This window comes from Mustelus asterias, chromosome 3 (assembly GCF_964213995.1).
Source record: "Mustelus asterias chromosome 3, sMusAst1.hap1.1, whole genome shotgun sequence".
In the NCBI taxonomy this organism is placed as follows: domain Eukaryota; kingdom Metazoa; phylum Chordata; class Chondrichthyes; order Carcharhiniformes; family Triakidae; genus Mustelus; species Mustelus asterias.
This window is the reverse complement of record NC_135803.1, coordinates 126,808,199-126,835,296: the sequence shown is the minus strand read 5'-3', so window position 1 is coordinate 126,835,296 and position 27,098 is coordinate 126,808,199. Positions and strand designations below refer to the sequence as shown.

The window sequence follows — 27,098 nt, the reverse complement described above, 5'->3', positions numbered from 1 at the left end:
AGGGGCAGGTAGTATTGAGGAGGTGGGGAGGCTGCAGAAAGATTTAGACAGTTTAGGAGAGTGGTCCAAGAAGTGGCTGATGAAATTCAACGTGGGCAAGTGCGAGGTCTTGCACTTTGGAAAAAAGAATAGAGGCATGGACTATTTTCTAAACGGTGACAAAATTCATAATGCTAAAGTGCAAAGGGACTTGGGAGTCCTAGTCCAGGATTCTCTAAAGGTAAACTTGCAGGTTGAGTCCGTAATTAAGAAAGCAAATGTAATGTTGTCATTTATCTCAAGAGGCTTGGAATACAAAAGCAGGGATGTACTTCTGAGGCTTTATAAAGCACTGGTTAGGTCCCATTTGGAGTACTGTGAGCAATTTTGGGCCCCACACCTCAGGAAGGACATACTGGCACTGGAGCGGGTCCAGCGGAGATTCACACGGATGATCCCAGGAATGGTAGGCCTGACATACGATGAACGTCTGAGGATCGTGGGATTATATTCATTGGAGTTTAGGAGGTTGAGGGGAGATCTAATAGAAACTTACAAGATAATGAACGGCTTAGATAGGATGGACGTAGGGAAGTTGTTTCCATTAGCAGGGGAGACTAGGACGCGGGGGCACAGCCTTAGAATAAAAGGGAGTCACTTTAGAACAGAGATGAGGAGAAATTTCTTCAGCCAGAGAGTGGTAGGTCTGTGGAATTCATTGCCACAGAGGGCTGTGGAGGCCGAGACGTTGAGCGTCTTCAAGACAGAAATTGATAAATTCTTGATTTCTCGAGGAATTAAGGACTATGGGGAGAGAGCGGGTAAATGGAGTTGAAATCAACCATGATTGAATGGTGGAGTGGACTCGATGGGCCGAATGGCCTTACTTCCGCTCCTATGTCTTATGGTCTTATAAAGAATCACTATCCCTGCTGGGAACCTAATACAAATTCTCCAAGTCATCATGAATTTGCAGTAGTCACTAGAGATCAGTTTTGTTATAATTGCACATAATCATATCTACTTGTGAGGCCCTCCAGCGTACAAATATAAAACAATACAACTTTGACAATATCAAGACCTCTGAACTTTAAAATAAACTGAAATTACTTAATTGACAACAAACCTTCTGCCATTACAGTGGCAGTCAGATGAGTAACTGTCATTGTTTTTTTTGGACTGACAAAGCTAAGTATGAGAATATTTTTAAAGGAGCTCAGTAACTGTTTCTCCAAGCTCCCTTTTCTTCCAAGTCCTTAAACTTGTGGCACCTTCCAAATCTGTGTTCATTTTTCACACATTATGTTTGAATCTCTCCTATTAGGTTTCTGTATCTTGTTATTACGCGGAAATGGTCCTATCAAAATTCACAAATTACATGCTGTCTGACAGTGGTACATTATCTTTGACCTCTGCAACCTAAGATATGATTAAACATGATCCTGCAATGGTTGTTCTCCACTGAACAGCTCATTTGGTCCATCTTTGCTTGGTTTCAATGTTAATGGCTGCTTATCTCAATTCCATCTCTTTTACTTTTAAACTTCTCTTAACCTTGGATCACTCATTTTCTAATTGGCATTCTACCCCTAGTGACATCATCTGAAAACCTGAGTCAGCTTACCTTTCCACCACCTCTCTCTACCCCTTCAGTGCCTCTACGCTGTAAGATTGATTGTTTGATGTTCAATATTGGATGAACTACGACTTTCCCAAATATTGGGAAGACCGAAGCCATAGTCTTCAGCTCTTGCCTTGGACACTGTATCCTTGGCACTGATTTCACCCCCTCCCCACCTACCTTTGAACCAGGCTTTTCACAATCTTGACATCCTATTCGACCTTGAATACCTCCACCTCCCACTCTTTTTTAAAATCCATCTTTTTGACTAAGCTTTTTTCATGTAGTCCTCTGGTTTGCCATCTATTTTTATGACTACACCCTCTTGAAGCATCTTGGGATGTTTATCTATAATAAAGAGTATAGCCGTTGAGAATAGCCCAGGATGTGCAATCTTGTGTCTCTTGATTAGGGAATATGTTGTGTGCAGAATATAGTGTGAACATATGCATTATCCCATTATTTCACAAAACATGTTACAGCACGAATCTACCATACGTTGTCCCACTGAAAACACAATTTATCAATTATTTACTTTCATTGCTGATAGGTTACTTGAAACCAAAGTGTCAGGAACACATTGCCAATTTTAATGTTGTGTCATGAATTTTGTTTAGGTGTTCAAACAGTTAAGTTTAATAGTCACTCTTCCATAATACTAGTGTTAAAGCACTGATATAATCCTTGGGGGTTTATTGTAATTTTCAAAGTCATGTTGAAATCACCATTATTGTAATTACTGCAGTTGCATTTTCTGTCCTTCATTCTTAATGGTGGAAGATAAGATTTGGCTTCATGTAAAGCTAATGGCACAAATCTTTCAGCAAGCATGTAACTTCCTAAAATCTGACTCGCAAATTTTAAACAATGCATTTGCTTCCTTTTTCCCCTCTTCTAATTGCTTTTCCTTTCTAGTGGCTATTTGATCACTTTGGCTTTACAGGAATCTCTGCATGCAGAGATGAGAAAAAATGGGAAAACTAAAGTGTTCTATAATCTAATGTCAGGTGACTACCATGTAATTTATTTTTCTTCAGTATCAGACAGTTTAGTAATAGGTCACGTTCCATTCCACCGGTCTGTGTGTTTCTTCAGTCTAATTATATTTTATGTTAGTTCTGCATTGTGTAAATTGAATATGAATAGAGAATGAGGAATCAAGGAGATTTATATTGGAGAAGGCTGTACTGGAGAAATTAACGGAACTAAAGGTTCCTAAGTCCCCAGGACCTGATGGCCGACATCTCAATGTGTTGAAAGAGATCGATGTGGAGATAGTGGATGCATCAGTGATCATCTTCCAAAATTCTATAGATTCTGGAATGGTTACTGCAGATTGGAAGTTGGTAAATGTCACTCCATTATTTAAGAAGGGAGGGAGAAAACATGGAACTACAGACCTGTTAGCCTTATATCAGTATTAGGGGAAATAAAGAATGCGATTAAATGGGCACTTGGATGGGCATAGTCAACTTGGATTGATGAATGGGAAATCATGTTGGGGTTTTCTGAGGATGTTACTAACAGAATTGATAAAGGGAAGTCAGTGGATGGCGTATACTTGGATTTTCAGCATGAAAGCACATGGGATAGGAGGTAATACACTAGCATGGATTAAGAATTGGTTAACAGGCAGAAAACAGAATAGGCATAAAGGGGTCATTCTCATATTGGCAGGCTGTGACTAGTAGAGTACCACAGGGAGCAGTATTCAGGCCACAGCTAACACCATTAACTTTTAATATATAGTAATGATTTGGATGTGGGGACCAAATGCAATTTTTCCAAGCTTGTGGATGGCACAAAGCTAAGTGGGATTGTGTGTTATGAGGAAGATGTAAAGCGGCTTCAAGAGGATTTACACAGACTTAGTGAGTGGGCAAAAACATGGCAGATGGAATATAATGTGGAAAAGTGAGGTTATCCACTTTGGTAGGAGGAGCAGATGTGCAGAGTATTTCTTAAATGATAGGAGATTAGAAAGTGTAGATGTACAAAAGGACCTGGGTGTCCTTGTCAATAAGTCACTGAAAGTTAACATGCAGGTGTAGCAAGCTGTTCGGAAGGCTAATATGTTGGCCTTTATCGCAAGACGATTTGAACACAGGAATAATCATGGAATCCCTACTGTGCAGAAAGAGGCCATTCGGCCCATACAGCCTACACTGACAACAATGCCACCCAGGCTCTATCCCCGTAACCCCACATATTTAACCTGCTAATCCCCTTGATACTAAATGGCAATTGAACATGGCCATTGCACCTAACCTGCATATCTTTGGAGTGTGGGAGGAAATCGGAGCACCTGGAGGAAACCCACACAGACACGGGGAGAATGTGCAACTCCACACAGACAGTCACCCAAGGCTGGAATTGAACTTGTTTCCCTGGCGCTGTGAGGCAGTAGTGCTAACCACCGTGCTACCATGCCACTTCAGTTCCTTCAATTATATAGAAGCTTGGTTAGACTGCACCTGGAGGACTGTGTGCAGCTTTGGTGGTCTTACCTTAGGCAAATGTCACTCCACTATTTAAGAAGGGAGGGAGAAAACATGGAACTACAGACCTGTTAGCCTTATATCCGTATTAAGGAAAATAAAGGATGCGATAAATGGGCACTTGGATAATAATCATCTCTTTGGGCATAGTCAACGTGGATTGATGAATGGGAAATTATGTTGGAGAGAGTGTAACAAAGATTCACTAGACTTGTTCCCAGGACTGTCCTATGAAAAGAGATTGGGGAAACTGGGCCTGTATTCATAGTTTTGAAGAATAAGAGGTGACCTCGCTGAAACCTACAAAATGCTTAAAAGGACAGACAGGGTAATCGCAGGTAAGATGTTTCCCTTGACTGAGAATCTAGAACCAGGGGGAACAATTTCAAAGTAAGGGGGAAACCACTTGGGAGACATTTTATTACTCGGAGGGTTGTGAAGCTTTGGAATTCTCTAACCCAGAGGGCTGTGGAAGCTCAGTCATTGTGTATATTTAAGGTCGAGAGTGACCAATTTCTAAATGCCATTGACTAAAGAGATTTGTGGATGGCGTGGGGGAAAAAGCATTGAAATGGATAATCTGCCATACTCGTATTGAATGGTGGAGCAGGCTCAATAGCATGAATAGCCTACTCCTGCTCCTAGGTTCCTGTTCTAGTTGATGCAATTTTTATGTAACTGTTGAACTCAAACATAATGAATGGTTGACAGTAGGGCAAGGTGTTCTATATCCAAGCCCATTGCGTTTTGAGGGAAGCATTTTCAATATCCATTGTCACCAACTTTTTGGGAGTAAAGAGATTAAAATGGCCAGAAGACCTTAGTGACTCTTTATTATCCAGTGGATTTTTGCAGGGAAGTGGCAGTTTCACCTTTTGTGAATCTAGAGTTATATATGAAGGATCATAGCACAGAGATACTGGAGCCATTGGAGCTGGGGAGAGCAATTTTGTTTAACTAGGAAGAGAGCGTATTCTCAGCTGTTAATTTTGATGCTCTGGAGTTGGGATTATGGTAGTGTTGCGAGGAATTGTATTTGACAACATATTGCTTCATTATGTTTGTTTGTGTATGTGAAAATGTTTTGCATGTCCTTTTTCTTCTGATTTTCTGCATTTCTTTCCTGAAAGTGGCATTACTGGCTGGGATAAAAACAAAGTACTGGTAATACTCAGCAGGTCAGATAGATTTGTGGAGAGAGAAATAGCATTAATGTTTCAGGTTAAAACCAATCTTTAATCAGAACTAAACGTTATCAACCTTAAATCGACAATCTGAGTGGTTCCAGTATCCTCTGTTTTTATTTCAGATTTCCAGCATCCATAGTATTCTGCTTGTGTTTTAAATTATATTGTCTGCCTTTAAGTACACTTTGTTTTTAATGTAATGGTAAAATGTGATAGGAAGAGACCTCAGAACTGTGTGACACTTCATGTAATAAGTAGTTGTGTATCTTTTATCTTTAATGTGTCTATCAGTTGTCTGAAAGTCATGATTTGTATTTTGTATATTGTCCAGAATGCCTTTTGGTATTGACTTATTGCTTCTTTCTTTCTATGCTGTCTTTGCTGTAGAGCACACACCATTTTGAACCTGACTTTGGGGTAATGTAAACCACCCTAAAACTTAAGGTTGCAGAAAGAGGTCACAGTCGTCAAGGTGAATCAATTTGCTCTTAACAATTCCAATCACTCTTGGTTGGGGGAAAAGGGTTGTGTGGGGGACTGGGGAAGCGGGGGTAATTCTTTTCTAAGCAGATGATTTATATCTGTTCTATTTTTCCTGTTGATTTTCTTGCCTTTACCCACTGTTGTGAAAGCAATATTTCGTGCTCGGATACAGTTCCAGGGGTCTCATAACCTTCCTGCGGCCCTTCCTGTGCAGCAGTTCTTTGTTTGAGGTTATACAGTGAATACAAATAACAGCAACTTGCAATAATATGGTAGCTTTGAGTTAAGAGAAAATGTCCCAGGGTGCTTCAGATGTGTAAGGAAAAAATGGATGCCTTGCCTAAAAAGGATCGGAGTGGTGACCTGAAGATGGGGTTTATGGAAGGTGTTAGAGGAAGTGTGTGTGGTGTAGAGAAATGGGTGGGGTATAGAGAGGGAATTCCATAATGTGATGAGTGGGTGTCTGAAATCATAGTCACAGTGCTGTGATGGGGGAAAGGAAGTTGCATAGGAGGCTGGATTCAAAGGAACAGTGTTTGGAGAGGTTTGTAGGGCTGGGGGCAATTATAGAGATAGGAAGGAGTTAGGCCATGGAAAGATTTAAACATAAGATTAAAACTTTGTGGGTCAGGGGTCAATGTAAATCAGCAGGAACAGAGAAGAGCAGATTTGTGTGGAATAGGAGCTTTGGATGGAAGTTTCCAGAGTGGGGGCTAAAGTATGACCAGAACATTGATTACTGAGATAACAAAGACCTGCAAGAAGACTTCAGCAGTAAATGGCTGAGGCGCAAGCAGAAGTGGGTGATATTACAGAGGTATAAATTGCTGGTGGAGAGGATATGGTTGGAAGCTCAGTTCAAGGCTGACCACTAAGCAGTATCACTCATGATTTTCATTAGGATTGGTTTGGTGCTGTGCCGAGGGATGCAAAGCTGATTGCATGTCTCCACATGGGAGTTGCAGGGAGGAGTGAGTACAACCTAGATTGCAGCAAGAGAGAAAGGCTGACGATGGTTAATTACGTCAATGGAGAGATGAGGGTTTATGGTTGAAGGGGATGGACGATGACAATAGTTTTGAAAGGATGAAGGACCATGTGAAAGAACTATTAAGAATGGTACAACTAGTATGGGGCCAAGAAGAGAATTTGAATTTTAAAGTTAAAGTTTATTTATTATTCACAAGTAAGGCTTACATTAACATTGCAATGAAGCCACTGTGAAATTCCCCTAGTCGCCACAGTCCGGCGCCTGTTCGGGTCAACGCACCTAACCAGCCGTCTTTCAGAATGTAGGGGAGGAAACCGGAGCTTATTGGGAATGGGGTTGAGGGAGTAGGAGCTAGTCCCAAGCACAATACGGGCTTCGAGAAAGCATGAGCAAAGAGTACTAGAAAGATGGTCTTCAGCACTAGGTTGGATGGATTGGAGCAGGTTGGCAAGAGAAAGAAGAAACCAATGAAAAAAGCTGAATGGATGACCTGTTTTGGTAGCAATTAAATCTACGAGCTCCTGGTGTTTGGCAGAGGGGACAGGGAAGTGGGATTTTAAAAAGCCGTTGGCAGTCAAGAAGTGGAACCCGAGGTTAACTTTACATTCCAGCATAATTTTTGAGTAATGTGTGATCTTTTGGCAGGAAAAATCTAGCTTGGTAAAGATTGATGTGGTCCAAGCAATCTAAAGATGGATGATACCATTACTCATGAAGGGAAGTAGGGAAAAAACAGGAAATTACACGCCAATTAGTCTAACTTTAGTGATAGGGAAACTATCGGAAAAGTTTCTGAGGGACAAAATTCATCTCCACTTGGGGAGGCAAGGGTAGTCAGTATGGTTTTGTCAAAGGGAGATTATGTCTTGCAAATTTGATTTTTTTCAAAGAGGTAACTAGATGACAATAGTGCAGTTGATGCAGTCTACATGGACTTCAGTAAGGCTTTTGACAAGACCCCACATGGGAACCCAAGGGATCCAAGGCAATTTGGCAAACTAGATTCAAAATTGGCTTAGTGGTAGGAGGCAAAGGGTGACGGTCAAAGTTTGTTTTTGTGACTGGAAACCTGTGTCCAGTGGTATTTATGGTGTACATTAATCTGACGTGAATGTAGGTGGTATGATAATTAAGTTTGCAGATGACATAAAAATTGGTGGTGTGGTAAATAGGAGCAAAGTCTAGAATAAAGGATGACATAGACAGGTTGGTTAGATGGGCAAAACAGTGGCAAATGGAATTTAACCCTGGAAATGTGAGGTAATGTATTTTTGGAGGGCTAACAAGGCAAGGGAATACACAATGGTCGAACCTTAGGAACTACAGAGGATCAGAGGGACCTTGGTGCGCATGTTCCTAGATCTCTGAAGGCAGCAGGGCAGTTAGATTAGGTGGTTAAGAAGGCATGTGGGATACTTGTCTTCAATAACTCTTTTTAATAAAAGAGAAGGAAGGTTATGATGGAGCAGCATAAAACGTTGGTTAGGCCACAGCTGGAGGACTGTGTACAATTCTGGCCGGCACACTGTAGGAGGATGTGATTGCACTAAAGAAGGTGCAGAGGAGATTCATGAGGAGGTTACCTGGGCTGGAGCGTTTCAGCTATCAAGAGACTGGATATGCTGGGGTTGTTTTCCTTGGATCAGAGGAGGTTGAGAGGGTCCTGATTGAGGTGTTTAAATTATGAGGGGCATAGATAATGTGGATAGGAAGGAACTTTTTCCCCTTAGCAGAGGGGTCAGTAACCAGGGGGCATCGATTTAAGTTAAGGGGCAGAAGGTTTATAGGAGATGTGAGGGAAAATTATTTACATCCAGAGGGTGGTGGGAATCTGGAATTCGCTGCCTGAAAGAAGTGGCAGGAACCCTCACGACATTTAATAAATATTTAGATGAGCACTTGAAATACCATAGCATACAAAGCTACAGGCCAAGTGTTGGAAAATGGGATTAGAATAGATAGGTGCTTGATGGCTGGCATGGACATCATGGGCCAAAGGGCCTCTTTCTGTGCTGTAAAACTCTATGATTGTGTGCCTTGGACTGAGGGTCAGGATCATACCAAGGAAACAACTGGGATGCGAAGTAAAGATTTTGCTGGGGATTTAGATGGTGAAGCTGCAGCAGTGATTGAGAAAACCAAAAGCTGCAGCAGTATTGTACTGAAGGCCAAAAGCAGTTGATAGTTAAGTGAATTGGAGTAAAATGTTTTTCAATAGGCAGATGCAAAGTAGGTTTGAGATAGGGTGGGAGATGTGAAGAATATAAGGAAGTGATCTGATATGGTCTTGTTGTTGATTGGGATCATAGGAGTTGAAAGAACGTAACTAATTTGAACTTCAAGGTGGTAGCTGTGAATATGGGTAGGAGAATTTTTAGGGAGGACAGGATACTGATGACTTGGAGAGAGGGCAAGGAGAGCTGAGATGAAGACTAAAGTCCTCAAAGATGAGTTTTTGCAGTTGATGGAGGAGAGGAAGAATATCTTGAATAAATTTGGGAATGGTGCAATAGATAACAAGAATTTTAAAGGCATGATGAGAGGATGGAATAGGGTGAATATTCAAAGAAAGGTGCCAAGTGGTCAGAGCTGCATCGCCATTGCAGCAATTTGGTTTGTTGGGGAATGGCAAAATGGGAACTCTTGAATTAACCATGGGTACTCCATACAAGTGTGGGGAAAGCTGCTGCAGAGAAGGAACGCAGAGAAACAATGAAAAATATGTTTGGGTGGCAGTTGAGGGAGGAAAGATAAAATGTGGAGAAAAAAAAGGAATGAACTTGGGTCAGAACCTGATCTTATTTTCAGCTAACATCCACTTGGGTACGTCCAGCAGTACTGACTGAATGGTGGCAATTTATTTCTGGCTTTAGTCAGAATCATTGTAACACCCTACAATGGCTAATTCAGCACAGACCCTACTTCAGACTTGGGACTTCTGCCTACTTGGCTGAATGCTACATTACAGTATGTTTGCTCACTGGTCCATCATTAGAAGATAGATAAGGAGGACACTTTGTCCAGAAAGACACTGTCACAGCATTCAACTGACGGGTGTTATACATTCTGTTTTTCTGTATGGTTTCTGTTCAATGGTTTTTCCTTGAACACTTCAAACATTGTTTGCACAATGGATCACATATTGTCTAAAGAAAATCTACATTATTGCTAATTGCATGTCTCGTACCTGAACACACAGCTCCTAGATCGCTGAAAGAATTGTCAATTGTTAGGATTTCCATGAGAATAGACCAGAGTGAATTCTGGAATGGTTATTTCTCTGGGAGAAATACCAAGATTGTTTCTTCTCGCTGTTCTGACCATGATCAGGACTTCTGTGATGTATTCTGCAAGAACCAGATTGAGCCCTTCTAATTCAGTTCACACTTGAAACGCCTCTTTCACGTTGTTCACGAACTCAGATTTTCATACAGTTGTATTATTAGCAGCTGTATCTTACTGTTGAGTTGATAAACCTGTTTCTACAAGCTATAGCTGGGATTTTCTGGACCTGCCATGGGGGATGCGGCGACCCGGCTGAAGGTCCACTGACTTTTGGAAGGACCAGCTGATCCTGGTGGTGGGCGGGGCTGGAAAACCCCACCCCATGTTTTAATTATGATCTGTTTGCATCTTGCTTTCATTAACCTTTGCAAATGTGAGTGTTCCTCGTTGACCATTGTGCAAACAGTAATACCACTTATCAAAATAGGTGTAAAAGTCTCAGCACTATTGCTGTGATTAGGATAATCTCTTTTTTTTCTGAAATGACTATTTTAAATGCTGTGATTAAATTGTAAATATACAGTGAAATATCTCTAAGTCCTGTAAGATGAAAATCAGTGATTTTAAAAAACCCTTTAGAATTCTGTGAAACTTGAGGTGTGTTGCTACAGCAGACTTGTACTACAGTTTTATTTTAACTTGATATTAAAATACCAGCATCAAGTATTCTCATCAGGTTATCTCTTGCTACTTCATAAAATTTTGATACCAATCTTAAAACTAAAATTTTCCTGGTATGTGGGGATAGAGTTTCTTATTTACCTTGTTCAGGCTGTGACCCCTCAATCTGTTTTCCTGTATGGTAATTGTGCATGAATGAACACAGTCATATGTTTTAATGTGAAATCTGTTTTGGGCTGTAACATAACATTCTTTTATTGGTTACTATGATGGTTGTTAAACACACAAACAGCCATGATTGGTATCATGCCTTTGCGATCAAAGATTACACTTTTTCTTCAAGGCTGCTTCTGGTTGTATCTGACACTCACTTTCTGCATAGACCAATTAAAATGATTTATAATCACCAAAATTGAAAAAGGCAGCTATGAGAACTGGCTTTGTTTTATGAATTTTCATTACTGTTCTATGCCACTAATAGGGAATGGAACTTTCCCACTTTTGCAACCAGTATATTATTCTGAGGTTCCATATCGCACTGTGTCAGTAAGTTATCCTAAGCAAAACCTCTGAAGAACAACCTGTTGCATTATTTCATTTCTTGCACTATCCACATCTTCTGACTGAAATTGGTAGTTAGTGTGGTTTTATACTGCAGGCCCATACAGGAGTTCAAAGAGCAATGTCTTTAAATGAATTAAAGTTCACCAAGACAAAAAATGTAATTGGAATTCTTGTCCAGCTCCACTTGTCTGGCTTGTAAACCAAATTACATTTTTTAAAATCCAATTCAATCAAATCAAGTCCAATTCAGAGTCTCAACAAGTGAGACATTCCTGATCCAAGCTGACAAGACAGGGCTCTCATCGCCTGTCTTGGGCTTGATCCACATGATCCAAGCTGATTGGAGTAGGCATTGTACCTCCTCCAAGGCTTGATCTCATTTGCATCTTGGCCAAAAGGCCGAGATGCCGCTTTTAAAAATTGCTTCAAATGAGGCTAAAATGTAACCTAATGACTTCAACCAAGTACAGCATGTCGATACTACGCCAAAAGGCTGAGAAAGGAAATTACATATTCTCCACTATAAATTAGAATACCAAATAGCACTAACTTCTGTCAGAGTGGTATGGGACTTAATATGATTATGAATGCCCATCAAGCTTGGCCTTGTAAAATTGAAGTTATAACGCTATTAAACTTGAAATATAGTTACTTATTAGGCATACCAATGGGTTGGGGGAGGGCAGTAATCCGTTTAATGGTGTTAGGTTGGAGTGTGTGTAAAAATGCTTTCTGATCAATTGAATATGTTGGAGCAGAGAGTAGTTAGTAAAATGTGAAAATTGAAATATGGGGGTAAATATTTTGTGAACCAAAAATACAAAATGCTGCAAAAGAAAATCAGCTGTACTTCATAGAGTTCTGGTGGAGAGTGACACCCAGCATGTTAACTCTTTGTAGATGCTTAAAAAGAACTCTCTGTTGCATTAAAGTTTTTTTTCTTTCTTGCAGGGGTTTCACCAGTTCCTCCACCACCTGTCCCCCCACCTCCAAAGCCCGAGATTGATGTTCCATCAGAATCCATCGCTACTGCCAATGGGGCAGGTAGAGGAGCCTTCCTCAGCTCAATTCAAAGCTTTAAAAAAGGACACTTGAAGCCTACACTTACAAATGACTGCAGCACCCCTACAATCAAATAATATAAAATGTTTACTGGACAGTTTTGAATACCAAACATTAAATACTGATGAGTAAAGAAAATTGTACGTCACCTGTGTATGTGAAGCAAGACTTTATTTTTTTGTGGAGCTCTTGTACAGGACAATCATTCCTTTTTTGAAGCATTTGCTTTTTGCAAATCTACTGTGTTGCAGTCATGTGTATAGATTTTCTTATGGGCCTGCTGTGCCCCCTTAAGGACATGGCTGATTCTAAAGTAGATTTGTTTTCATTTAGCACTTGTCTGTAAACTTACCTGTGGAGCCAATGTTCTGCAATAATTTTATATTTGAGGCAGTGCAAACATGGCAAATGTCTGTTTTGCAATAATGTATCTTAAAAGAACTAGCTATAGTTTGACCATAATCCCCTAATAATCTTGAAATTCTGAAGAAAGTGCACTTTAAAAATACCATTGTGTTTTACCTTAAAGAAACAGCTGTTTCTATGCAGAAAAAATTTCATGGTGTAATATCTGTACAAATTTTCTTGTAAACAATGACTAGATATTGTTTTAATATTTTTATTAAAATAATTGTTCTGTTCACCATTTTTGGGCATCTCTGCTGTGAAAATGCAGATTCAAGTACAGCTTTATACATTTCTCAACAGATAAAGGAACAGTTTACAGGAGTGGAAGCCTTGAACTATTCCTGTCAAAGACACTGATCTATTATTTCAGAAATATATAGGCCTTGCATTTAGTGAAATGGCAGTTTGCCATTCAAAATCTGAAGTTAAAGAATATTGAACAATGCCCAAGAAGTTTCACTTATCCGTTAGACTATATTTATTTTTACTGTGAATGCATGAGATCTGACTGTTGCACATGCTCATTTCAACTTTCAATGATTCTAAAAGTTCCTATTCCTCCCAACTCGAAGCAAATTTTGAGGTTTATTCTTCTGGAGTATCACAATCCTTGATGCAGCGTAAGAAATGACAGTCTGGGTTTCACCACAGATACTAGTATGGTGCATGGGGAAACTTCAGTAGTTCTCCAACCTCTATCACTCAAAGCTTTTTAGTGAGAGCAAAATTGGAATGTCAGACAAATTGAACTTTGCCATATATGAGCTTTGTGGAGTGATTTGTTTAAAACTTACATTTATAGCACTGAACCACTACAGTTAATTTTTAAACATGAAAACACTTCATGTGACTTGGTATCTTAAACCTTGTTCTCCAGGCTCTCCAATGCTGCTACAACCCATTTCTGATACTTAAACCCACAATTTGATTTCTGCCCAGTGACTGTAGCTCTTATGCCACCTCTAATTAAAATGCACATGACTTAAAATGTATATCCATCACAGCACTAATCTAGCAACAGTGCCTGTTCCCTATGAATATCTGTCCCTTGTACTGAATCAATAACTAAGCAACAAAAATAATGTTTAAACCCATTACTTGGGTATAACAATTTACTGAAGTATAAGGAGATCATGTTGAACTTGTGTAAGACCTCATCTGGAGTACAGCATCCAGCTCTGAACACCATGCTCGAAGGCATTGGCAAGTACAGAGGAGATTCACAAAAATGATTCCAGGGATAAACAATTATAGCTATGAGGAGATGCCAAAGAAAAGATGGCTGAGAGGACAGAGTATTCAAGATCCTGAGGGGTATGGCCTGGGCAAATAGTGAAAAACTACTCCCTTCAAAAGTAGAAGGCACAACTTAACATCATGGGCAAAAGGAAAAGTGATGCAAGGAAAATCTTTCACCGAGAGGGTGGTGGAGACAGTTTTGAGCAAAGATATTCAGAAGGGAATTGAATTGCTATCTGAAAAGTGTGCAAGGTTATAGGGATATGGCAGGGGGAGTGGGACTAGATAGAATCAAAGTGCCAGTGCAGACTCAAGTGGACCAAAGAGCCTCCTACACTGAAGACTATGCAACTTAAACCAGCTTTGTTTCAAGTCAAACTGCTTGTCCTTTACATTTATGTACTGCTTTCCTGGGCAAGAGGAACTGTGTTCAACAGTAACATTTGGAGTTATTAAAAGGATTTTGGGAGGAAGAGTCACTTTCCCAAGTAGACTTGGTCTGGTTAAACTTTAATTTCATTCAACTAGTTTCACTAGAGTTATACACATAACTAATCAGCCCACATAATCTTTAGAAGAATGCCACAAAGAATGTTTACAATACTTGTAACTGACACTGGCATACAGAACAAAAAAACATAGCAAGAGATTAATCTATTTGTAAAACTAACTAGGTGCGCGTTTTCAAAATAAGTTTATAAATAGTTGAGTATTAATGCTGCAACATTTTCATAAAACTCCAAGTGACCAGTTACAGAAATTTGAATGTTTTAAATAGTAGGACCTGTCAATCAAATAATATACAAGTTTAAATTTAAATAGAGCTTCCCAAACTTTTTTAAAAACAATTTCTTTACTGATGGGCAGTAAAGGGGCAAAAGCTTTCCTAGCTAGACCTACTCATCAGGAAATAGTGCAGCCGATTTGGAATAACAGAAAATAGGGATATGAAAGCATGATCTAATTTTGTACTACATCTCCGGCATCCGAATTATGTTTTACACTTGAACATGGCACCAAGTGAGATTCTTATTATCTTGCAGCACTGTCTCCTGTTGAGCAGTAAAAATGCACCAACTAGGGAATGAGGAATTTCCAACCAAAAATAAGCTTCCCCATGAGATTATTTTGACTGTAGCACAATTTCCCGACAACTTTTGTGGTACAAAATCTTTCGGATTTTCCACCCTTCCTGCAGGATGATGCAGCAATTATTGAGCTTACATCAGTGAAAGGAGTTGGGGATTGGGGGTGGTGGGAAAACAGCAGAAAGTGCAATTACACATTGAGCACCTTCTTGACTGAAAATATTACATCTTTAATCTGAGGTACGGAGTTGTCTTCCAAGATCTTTGCATAAGGCATAGGAATATCAGCACCAGTGACACGCACAGCAGGGGCATCCAGGTAGTTAAATGCAGGTCCTGCAAAGAAATCATAATTTAGCAAGACTGCAAACAAGTATTTTAATACTACATAATTCACAAAATGTTCTTCACAATTTCAAAAGTCTACAAAAATAAATTTTAATGCATATGAAATTAGTAACAAAGTTAGAAAACTAATATCTCGCAGATTATTACTTATCCAATGCTTTACCTTCCATAATTCTGGCACAGATTTCAGCACCCACTCCAAACTGCGGCCAACCACCCTCAACTGTTACCAGATGATTGGTCTTCATCACACTATTTTCAATTGTTTCAATATCCAGGGGTCGGATGGTACGCATATTAATGACCTGAAATTATACAAATTATGACATTAATATTCTTCTGAAAACAAGCAGCAAAATTACTCAAAGTGCAACTTACTACCATCCCTGGGTGAAAGGTCAAGACAAAGCTATAAAAATTGAATTATTGCAATTCAATTTAAAATAAAGCTGTGCAAACTTCAAGGAATAAACAAAATTTAGTAAAATAGGATTCTCTCAAAGACTAGGGCAGTTGTTTGGTGGAACTGCTATTGCCAGCCATGAAGCTGAACTAATAAATTTGCACCAGTAATCAAGTTCAAACTGTTACTGGAATCAGTTTTCTGTATTTGAAGAACACGCTTCAAACAATTTTTAATCTGCAATTTCTAAAAGTATACCAGGTCCTGTTGAGTAAATTTGTCGAGTCAAAAGTCTTGGGTTTATTTTTTAAAATCAAATGATAGAACCTTTAGTGAAATTCTTCACTATTTGTAAAACATCTTCCAAAGAATATCTCTTCCCCTTATCACCCTCATTTTTGATTTGCTGAATACTTGTAAACCCACATTTTAATTATTGGCGGCACCAAGGTAAACACTTAGAGGGAGCTGATCATTAATATAGGCAATCACTTGATTAGGATGTCCCAGCTACAATGCATCGCAGCTCTTCACATTGCCACACCATGATTCCCAAGTTAGTTCATCCATCTGCACAAAAGTGATTAGTATTCAGTTTAGGTTATTTGAAACAAAATGCTTAAAAAGAAAAAAAATCAAATGCTTTCCTTGAAAGGTATTTCACTACTGTTGTTCTTCCAGATTTGTAACTAGAGGTTTAGAGGCTGATGTGTAATTTAATAAAATGCCCAATACTCGAGACAAAAATATCTCAAGTATTGTTACAGAAGGAAAGTACAAGGATTGGTTGGGCAGAGGAATTTTTTAAAAAAAACTGTACAGACTAGTCTTGGTGTAAATTATATATTAACTACTGAAGAGGCTAAAATCCAGCTAAAAAACATGTTTGATTGATTACCCAATGTTTTAATAATTTGCATTCACAATTTCTACTTGTTATAAATACTTCCTTCCATTTCAGTTTTTCTATACTATAGTCTTACTGTCTCACAAGTCACCTACCTCACAGTCAATGCCTTCCTTTGCAAGAGCAACAGCTGCATCCAGGCAATGCCCCACACTTTTGGAGTGTGCAACTAAAGTAATATTAGTTCCTACAAAAGTAAAATTAACTGATTATTCTACAAAATCAACACTGATCAAGTTAGTTTCAAAAATCAGGCTCAATAAATAGCATACAAGCCAAATAAGAGAGGAAGTTAACATCTAAAATTACAAAGATTCTGTCGTCAGCTAGTCTCATAAGTGAGCAGCAAGGGATGATATAAACAAGCTGCTGAGTTTTAATCAAAGTTATTCCAATGTACTTGCGTATTCCAATTAAATTTAGTAGCACATTACCAAACACGTCAACTGGTTTATTTGAATTCATACGCAATTACAGAAAGAGATCATGAGTCACTCTGCATGTTCAAATGAATCCAACACTTCCTGGTAGGATTGAAGTAGTTTTTAAAAAAAAATCAGAGCAATTGGAGACATGGTGGTGTAACGGGAGGGGGGGGAGAAAGAGAATAAAAAAGGTATTTGCCAATTTTCCCAAAATGCCAATTGGGAATTATGTTCAGATTATCCATTCTATCGCCCATTTCTCGTTACTGCTTGAAAACAGTGCCAAAAACAGATAAGTAATTCTGATCCAGCTCCCATTTTAAATGTGTGATAGTTGGCACGGAAATTATTCACAGGTTTATCTAGCTGAAAAATTCCACTCATCACCTGTTGTACCTGCTCAATGCTGCCAGGCATCTGGTGTACTCCTGCTCAAATACCATTTCTTTTATAATTTTGATCAGTTGGACTTTCTTCACTTGCTTCTCCCAAACTTCCCAAAATCCATCTTGCTTCATGTTCTTTAAGCTCCCTGTATCCTTACCGTGCTGATGTCATGTTGCACTACTGGCCTCGAAACAGTGGAATTCTGTAGCTCTGAAATGGGTTATTTGGTAAATGCACCATATAGGTATGCCACACAACAATTCTGGTTTATGCCGAGTTAATTTAGTATAGGTGGCAGTAGAAGCACTATAACAGATCTCAACAAGGGGAAATGCTAATTGTGATCATTGCTGGGGAGCAAAATGAGCGGATTCAGGGACAAGATCAGACTCAGCTATAATACCGCAGTCAAAAGGCCTTTAACCAGGCACCAGAAAGCAACTAGCACTAAAAGTTTAATTCCAACACGTGAATCAAGAAATAGGAGCATGCCATTCAGCCCCTCAAGCCTGCTCTGCCATTTAGTGAGATAATGGCTGCTCTTCTACTGCAATGCCATTTTCTTGCACTATTCCTATATCCCGTAATGGTTTAAATTTGCAGAAATCTATTAATTTCAATGACTGAGCCTCCATTGCCCTCAAGGTAGAGAATTCCAAATATTTCTCCCCCCCCACAAAGAAATTCCTCCTAATTTTAGTCCTAACCGGCCCATCCCTTATTCTGAGACTGCGTCTATAGACGCTGCACAGCCAGTATAAACCTTTCCTATGTCTACCCTGTCAATCCCTCTAAAAATATGTTTGAATCTAGAGAATAAAGGACCAGTCTATTTAATATTTCCCCCATTGGGCAATCCCTCCAAACCAGGAATTATTTGATAAGTATATCTTTCTTCGGGTAAGGAGAATAAAGAATATCCTCACAACACTCCAGGTGTGGTATCAAGGCTCTATATAAATTGCAGTAAGACATCTTTATTCCTGTATGCAATTCCTCTTGGAGGTAATGGTCGATAGACTATTTGCTTTCTTAATTGCTTGTTGTACCCACATTTTAGCTTTTAGTGACTCACACAGGACATCAAAGTCCCTTTGAACTTCCAGACTTAAGAAATACTTTGTATTTCTGATTTTCCTACTGAAGAAGTGATAACCTCATATTTCTCCACATTGTATTCCATCTGCCAGATTTTTTGCCCACTCACTAAGTCTCTCCAAATCTTGTCAAGCGTCATTGCATTCTCCTCACACTTGCATCCAGTTTTGGAAATTACTGCAAGAGTGTATATAGAGCCCTGTTCTTTGCAGACAGAATTGCACCAGTTCCAGCCAAACAAAATAAGTGGTAGCCATTCGCTGTTTATTCCTCAGAGCAATGTCTCGCTCAGAGTCAAGCTGCCTGGTTTAAATTTTTAAACAATGCTTGGCAGTTAAATGTCTGTCTCCGTTAACTGGTGCCTTCTCCATGGCAACGCCTCCACGAGTTCACTTGCCAACCAACACACTTCTCAAACAGTACAAGTTTGTTGTTTCACCCTGACATTAGTATTCTTGTGATTATCCTGATGGCATGCAAGATGAAAAACTTAAAAACTTAGAAATATTGCATTGAACCCCTACATCCAAATCATTGATATATAGATTGTGCATAGCTGGAGCCCCAACCACTCACTGATCCTTGAAGGATCCTACTAGTCAGTCCGAAAGTGACTCATTTATTCTGCTTTCTGTCAGTTAACCAGTTCTCAATCCATGCAAATTTTATTTACTAACCCATGTGGGACCTTACCAAAAACTTTCAAAAAATCTAAACATATCACATTCACTGGTTCCCTTATCAATTCTGCTAGCTACATCCTCAAAAAAATTCCAACAGGTTTGTTAAACATGATTTCTCTTTTATCAATCCATGTCAACTCTGCTCAATCCTAAATTAATCATCGCAGAAATAAACATCACCTCTTAAACATTTACATGAACCATGCAGTAGATATTTGTCAGATGACTGATGGCATGGTTAGGAAATTATTTTGAAAGGAGAGAGAGAGAGAGAGAGAGATATTAAACCAGAAGCATTTTGAAAGAGTATCAAGAGTAAATGCTGAAGGAAAGGGCAGGATTCTATCTTGCAGAAAGAGAAAGCTTTCATTGCTGAAATACAAAGTATTGAAGTGATTTAGAATGAAAGGGGCGATTTTCCCATTGTGACCCGCAAATTTTCTGACAGGTCCGGTCAGGAGAATCACGTGTCAGCCATTTTGCGGGATTCGCGCATGTGCTCCCAACGCATGCACGTCTCCCAGAGCCGGAGAACAGGCACAGTTGAGACCGCGCTCAAAACCAGCGGGAAGAGGGGCAAGTAATTTAAATCTGTTTTTAATACATTTTAAATGTAGTTCAAATGTGATTATCCGCATATGCGATAGCATCTCTCACCCCGCCAGGAGTACTTCATTCCGGCGAGGTTTAGAGTAGCTCGGGGAACTAGCGGGAGATCCCGCCGGAATAAGAGGGGGGGGGGGCGTGTGCAATCGGGGCACCCCAGGGAGGGGTCAGGTGTGGTGCCACCTGGGCATCCTGACAGTGGCAGCTTGTGCCCCCTGGCACTGCCCATGTCCAAGGGGCACCGCCCATTGGGCAGTGCCAAGGGGTGGGGCCTTGTGGGTTGGGGGGGGGGGGGGGGAGAGAAGGGGTCCCGCTGCCACTCTGCATGGGGATCGGTCTGGGCTGAAGGGAGAGGTCTGCGGGCTGGACACTGGGGTGCTCTGGGGGAGAAATTAAAAAAAACTGAGCTGGCCAGCAAACGGGGAGACTGACAGATCGGGACCACTGTGCATGCGCAGAGTTCTGGAGCTGTCAGACTCCGCTGTGAATAGGCCCCGCACCCCGCTCCAGGTTTTTAAAAAGAGATTCACGATCGTGACCTCTGCATTGCACGGGGTGGGGGGGGGGGGGGGGGGGGAGGGGAGATTCAGGTCTGAAGTTGCACTGAAAAAACAGTCGTGATCTAGACCTGTTTTCCCACCAATTCAGCACTTTTGGAGAATCGCCCCCGAAAATATAAAAGTGAGTTTATATTTATTTTAACATTCAAAGTGCAGCTTTTTGTAATTTCTTACCTTCTTTTTCTACTTTGGCTTTTCCTATTGGGATAACAAAGTCCTTTGACTGGATTTCCTCAGAGACTTCAAAAGGCACACCGTACATCAGTTCATTTTCCAAAAATACAACTGCAGGAGTAATGGATGTTGTGAGTATAGGGTTTCTTTAAACATACAAATAAAATGGTGTGCCTTCAACTGACTTGCAACATGTTTACAGGTTAAAAACCATTTTTATCAAATTCCAAAGGGGGGGGTGTTGAGAAATCTTTTAGAAGTTTGATAGAAAAAAATCAAATTACAAAGCTCTTGGCTAAAAAGAAAATGAAACATATCCATTAACTACTTGCAGGCTTCCATGGAGTAAAAGAACGAATTAGTTCCACAATGACCACTGTTGTGTATTAAGTCAGTATTGATCGGAAAGTGTGCAGCCTTGGACTAATCAACATTCTGAGCATAACAAATCTGCAGCTGCTTATCTAACAGGTCAGATAGTGGAGGAGATCAGCTAAAAGTTTCTACCCCCATTTTTAATTTCCTTTTTAACATTCAAAGTATTTGCATCTAATATTTCCATTAATAAAAACTAAATAAAAGGAAGTAAAATCAGTTTAAATTGTGCCTCATTAGAAGCATTTGTTTATCGATCAACTGAATGGCAATTGCAGGTATTTTGATCCAAGCCAACAATATATATCTGAAACATAGAAAATAGATGCAGGAGCAGGCCATTCGGCCCTTGAAGCTTGCTCTGCCATTCATTTTGATCATCATCAAATTCAATATCCTGATGCTGCGTTCTTCCCAAATTCCTTGGTCCCTTTAGCCCCAAGAGCTCTACATCAAATTTCTTCTTGAAATTACAATGTTTTAAGTGGTATCTATTTTAAAAATAAAAGAAAACTTACCAGGGTTATCATCTCGGATGGCAGATTTCAGCAACCCTTTAGCATCTTCAGCACTCCAAGGACTAATTACTTTTAGCCCAGGACAGTGGCTATACCATGCTGCAAAGCACTGGGAATGCTGAGCTGCCACTCCAGCTGAACAACCATTTGGACCTCTGAAGACAATAGGAACAGGAACTGCACCTGCCGACATGTAGAACGTCTTGGCAGCAGAATTTATAACTTGATCAATGGCTTGCAGTGAGAAATTGAAGGTCATGAATTCACAGATGGGCCTCAAGCCAGCCTGAAAAGTTAGTAAGAATCTGACCTTATTTTCCCAAAGACATATTGCAACAGGACATGTTTACATGCACTAGTTTTGGCATCTATACAGCATGCAATATTTTGAATTTCTATTCTTATACTTCTATACTTAAAGTCTACAGAACTATTTTGTTGATGAGTAATTAATATTTTTCCTTTGTCGTAACAACGAAGCTTTATTAACTTTCCTGATGAGAGAATGAATGCATGTGTGATAATTTTAATGGTAAACAAACAAGTCCACTTCAGAAGAAGATTCAATGTTCCATGTATTAATTCCATGCACTTGGCACAGCAAGTCATGCAAAATAATCCAAGGTACATACCATGGCAGCACCAACTGCAATTCCTGCAAATCCGATCTGAAAGATAGTGAAAAGATTTTAATATTTTGAAGTTATTAAACAAAAATTAGAAATGCAAAAGTTTGTTAATGAAACGTACCTCTGAAATCGGAGTGTCTATGATTCTCTTGTCTCCCCATTTCTTCCACAATCCACGGCTCACCTACAAAAATAAAACCATGAATATATACAACTAATTTCAATACTAAAACTTTGAAGAGTTATAAATCATCAGCTATGGTAAGTGGTGAGGATGACACAAAGAATCTACAGAGGGGTACAGACAGGTTAAGTGAGTGGACAAAAACATGCAAATGGCAAAGTAGCAAAATATGAAGTTATGCACTTTTGATGGGAAGAATAAAGGAGGTGATTTTTATTTAAATGGAGAAAGATTGCAAAAGGCTGCAGCACAGAGGAATTGGAGGGTCCTTGTGAAGGCAAATGGAACGTTGGCCTTTATTTCAAAGAGAATGGAGAATAAAAATAGGAAACCTTGTTCAAACCATACAAGGCATTAATTAGACCACACCTGGGATACTGTGAACAATATTTGGGGACTTATCCAAGATATATTGGTGTTGGAAGCAGTCCAGAGAAGCCCCACCAGTTTGCTCCCAGATATGGAGGAATTTTCTTGTGTAGGTTGGGTCTGTACTCTTTGGAGTTGAGAATAATCAGACACAACCTTATTGAGATATATAGGGTTCTCAAGGGGTTTGACAGGGTAGATGCTGAGAGATTGATTCTCCTTGAGAGAATCAAGGACCAGAGGCCATAACATCTGAGTAAGGAGTCACCCATTTAAAGAGAAAAGGAGTTTCTTTGAGAAGGTAGTGAACTTGTGGAATTCTTTATTGATAGAGTGCTGTAGAAGCTGGGTCGATCAGTACGTTCGGGGCTGAGATAGATAGATATTTAATCAGTCAGAGAATCAAGGGTTATGGGGATAAAGTGGGAGAGTGGAATTGAGGATCATACCAGATCAGTCATGATTTAATTGAATGGCAAAGCAGACACAATGGGCAAAATGGCCTACTTGTGCTCCTATGTCTTGTGGTCTGTGACTCACCTTGTATGCACCATCATATTGTGCTACCTCTTCTCCCAGCAGAAATACAGTTTCATCTCTTTCAATCTCCTCGTCCATGGCCTGGTTCAGAGCATCTCGATAGGTTAGCTAGAACGTATGAAATCAATTATTCTTTCTGGCTATAGAGGCTAGAATTTTGAACTTGTTTATCAATGGATGGAGTACCCAGTCTAAAAAATGTAGTAACACAAGATTGGAAAAGAGAGCTGCTGTTTATCTGCCCTGTGTCAGTGACTAGGAAATACATCTCATATTTGTTCAAATTTTGCATCAAATACTCAAAATGAATCATTATGCTTTTCAGCTAGTTTCCACGTCCACTTTAAATATCTTCTATCCATTTCCAAATGTTATTATGTGTTTTCTGGAGAGTACATAGAAAGTCAGCCTCTCTCACACAAGGAGTGCAACGGTTTCGTGAAACTTTGCAGACTGAAATACAATTCAGCAGCATTGGACAAACAGGCCATCTCGTCAGGCTAGAAATAGCACAGGAAGATTCACATTTCTAGACATTGCCATTAATCTTTGCATTTCTGAACTCCTGCCCACTCACAGGAAATTGGAATTGAATGCAAACAAACAATATGGAGCAAGAATGCAAGGAAATCAAATTGGCACAGGCACCTGAGACAAACTGTTTATATGTGCCAAATCCCACACCAAAAAACCTATGGGCTCCGACATGATGAAGGCTTCACAAAACCTAGAGTGGCAAGATATGCTTCACACCAAAACAAACTTCCCATTTTTTAATAAGATTTAAATAATTGTGTTACAAAGTTGGTGTTTGTAAAATTGTCTGTTAACATGGTGGGGTTTTTTTCTAAAGAAGTCTCACAACACCAGGTTAAAGTCCAACAGGTTTATTTGGTAGCAAACACCACTAGCTTTCAGAGCGCTGCTCCTTCATCAGATGAGTGGGAGAGAACCCAAAGTGAAACATTGTATCAAAGGCCAGTCATGTTGCCAAGACAACTGGCTGTTTTGAATTTTAGCCAGTTTAAATTAGGCACTTAGATACCAGCAACCTATCAGATTTGAAATTGATGTTTTGGTAACCCGAGAACCAATTCTATTGTGGGAAATATTGAGATGTCATCAGGGGTATAAGAGACAGGGGGCAGTGAGACAAATGGGAGAGCACCTGTCACATGACAGTTTAGTTCAGCTCTCAGAGATCATAGCTGCATTTGTGTCTTAAAAGAAAGCTTCATCAATAGTGAAGATAGCTAAAGACAGAAGCAAGAAGATTCTGAAAGATGACAAACCTGGTTGTAATTTAGAGTGACTAAAAAATTTTTTTTGTTCAGTGGGAATTGTATTTATCTAAATAGCATTCCATTAGAATACTGTTTTATTTGATTTGTTAATAGTTTAGTTAACCTGTTCACTGTTAGACAAATAAATTGTTACTTCTTGAATTTGCACAAAGTCTCAGGTAGTTATTTTGATTTAACCACAAAGTTGAAGAAGAGCAGTTCAAACTACTTCTCACACACTTAACAGATGAGGCATTGGGCTCTGTGTGGTTAGATGTTAGCTCTCAGAGGGGATCAACCTCTGCTTCACAACAATTGGCAGTTTTTAAACATGGACTAGCCCCACATTCACCACAAGGCTACTTCAGGCAGGGAGGTATTTAAGTTAGCCTCAAATGGGAGTCAGTGGAACTTATCCACACCGAGTCCTACAAAGGACAAACGCTTTCAGGTTCCTTGCCAAAAGGATGTCCTTGGGCAATGTTTGCAGATTTCCGCTGATGTCATTTCAGTCGTGGCTTTTGTAGAGGCCGAGATTATAATCAATAAAACTAAAAGAGTAACAAAACCCTGAGAGTTCTCGTTCCAGTTAACATGATACTACTTTTCCATCAGGACAGAGCTGGGTTGCAGAGGGGAAAAGAGCAGTCACAAAACTACAACACATTGTTGTCAATTCCAATTTACCGGGCAAGAGTGCAGACACTGACGGCAGCGTCTATAAACTTGTGAATAAAGTTCTCTGATTCGGGGCTGGATGAGCAGCGGAGATCACTGTCTCCGGGACTACAATGAGCGAAGGTGACCCTGTTTTACCTGGGCAGCAGCAGGAGCTGATCCATGGAACTGTCTCCGTGACAACAGGCCAAAGACAATCTGTAGGAACAAAAACAACCCGGAGTCACTGCGTGAACAAACTACCGCCCTGCACCAACACTGTCTCCCCCTCAGATGCGGAGATTCTCCTCCTACCTTCTCGCCGCGAAGCAGACTCCTCAGCGCCGCCATTTTCTCGCTACCCTTCAAGGAGAGCCGCTTATTATAATTCTTACCCAATCAGCGGCTGCGGCACTAACGGTGCTCCGTCCGTCCCCATTTCTATCCAATAGAGGCGCGCCTTATAGAGCCGGTGCCAGCCGTCATTGGAGTGGGCGGGATCATTGTGTAACCACGCCCCCCGGCCCAGCCAGGCCCCGCCTCCTGACCCCAGGCCCCATCCATCACCCCCAAGCCACGCCCCCTGTCATTGATTTCCCACCCCCGCTGCTCCAGGCCACGCCCCCTGCTGTAGGCTCCGCCCCCTGTGTGAGGAATTTAAGGACGGCCTAAACCGGGGTGTTGGGTTTATGTCACACTATCAGTAACTCCCACAGCTGCCTCCTGGGCTGCCAGAATCTCACTGGCTGTTCTGTCTGGAGACAATACACATCTCTTTAACCTGTGTTTAATGCTCCCTCCACCCACATTGTCTGTATCTTTAAGACCTGATATGGAGATGCCGGCGTTGGACTGGGGTAAACACAGTAAGAGTTTTAACAACACCAGGTTAAAGTCCAACAGGTTTATGGCATTTGCTACCAAATAAACCTGTTGGACTTTAACCTGGTGTTGTTAAAACTCTTACTGTCTTTAAGACCTGATCAGCTGTAAAGATTCGCATTCTAATCAGTATTCAGTAACTTGATTTTGTGTCTCTGTGCCTTGTTTGAGAGCAGATATCCACTCCATCTGACGAAGGAGCAGCGCTCCAAAAGTTAATGGCATTTGCTACCAAATAAACCTGTTGGACTTTAACCTGGTGTTGTTAAAACTCTTACTGAGGAATTTAAATCCATATTCAGACCACAGGCGGATTTACACTTCATGGGGCCTGAGTTCAGCTTCATTTTCCTTCATACCTGAGATCTGAAGGCCGAAGCTCACCCCACTCTTCCCTCCATCCCTCACAGCACACACTCTTCCCCCCACCCCTCACAGCACACACTCACCCCCCACCCCTCACAGCACACACTCACCCCCCACCTCTCACAGTACACACTCTCTCCCCCCACTCCTCACAGCACACTCTCACCCCCCCACTCCTCACAGTACACACTCTCCCCCCATCCCTCACAGTACACACTTTCCCCCACCCCTCACAGCACACTCTCATCCCCCATCCCTCACAGCACACTCTCACCCCCCCATCTCTCAGAGTACACACTCTCCCCCACCCCTCACAGCACACTCTCACCCCCCCATCCCTCACAGTACACACTCACCCCCCCCCATCTCTCACAGTACACACTCTCCCCCACCCCTCACAGCACACACTCTCCACCCCTCACAGCACACATTCTCCCCCACTCCTCACAGAACATACTCAACCCCACCCCTCACAGCACACACCCCTCTTCCCCACATACTCTCCCACTCCCCCCAAATGCTTCCCCCACCCCTCACAACACACTCTCCCCCCACCCCTCACAGTACACACTCTTCCCCCACCCCTCACAGTACACTCTCCCACACCTCACAGCACACACTCTCCCACCCCTCACAGCACACATTCTCCCCCACTCCTCACAGAACATATTCACCCCC

At 40.7% G+C, this 27,098-nt stretch overlaps 2 protein-coding genes across 4 annotated transcripts in view; one reads left to right on the top strand and one right to left on the bottom strand.

Moving 5' to 3' along the window:
* The window catches only part of pxk (PX domain containing serine/threonine kinase), a 60,431-nt gene extending 47,499 nt beyond the window's left edge, over positions 1-12,932 (top strand). Inside the window, exons 18-19 of one of the 3 annotated variants that reach the window (XR_013497470.1) lie at positions 5,673-5,757; positions 12,181-12,932. Coding sequence is in view for 2 of the 3 variants with exons in the window: in XM_078209548.1 (XP_078065674.1) it covers positions 12,181-12,368 (188 nt within the window). In the remaining variant the exon portion in view is untranslated. The remainder of the gene's footprint in view (positions 1-5,672; positions 5,758-12,180) is intronic. The other 2 variants (XM_078209549.1, XM_078209548.1) reach the window with 2 other exon arrangements.
* Positions 12,899-25,610, bottom strand: pdhb (pyruvate dehydrogenase E1 subunit beta). The gene is made up of 10 exons (XM_078209550.1): positions 25,488-25,610; positions 25,332-25,391; positions 23,233-23,340; positions 22,261-22,323; positions 22,143-22,178; positions 21,511-21,796; positions 20,618-20,728; positions 16,780-16,871; positions 15,538-15,679; positions 12,899-15,362 (listed from the first exon to the last, which is right to left on the bottom strand). Exons 1-10 carry the CDS (start codon positions 25,521-25,523, stop codon positions 15,217-15,219), a joined length of 1,080 nt encoding a protein of 359 aa, XP_078065676.1. The 5' UTR covers positions 25,524-25,610; the 3' UTR covers positions 12,899-15,216.
* Positions 25,611-27,098: the final 1,488 nt, after the last annotated feature.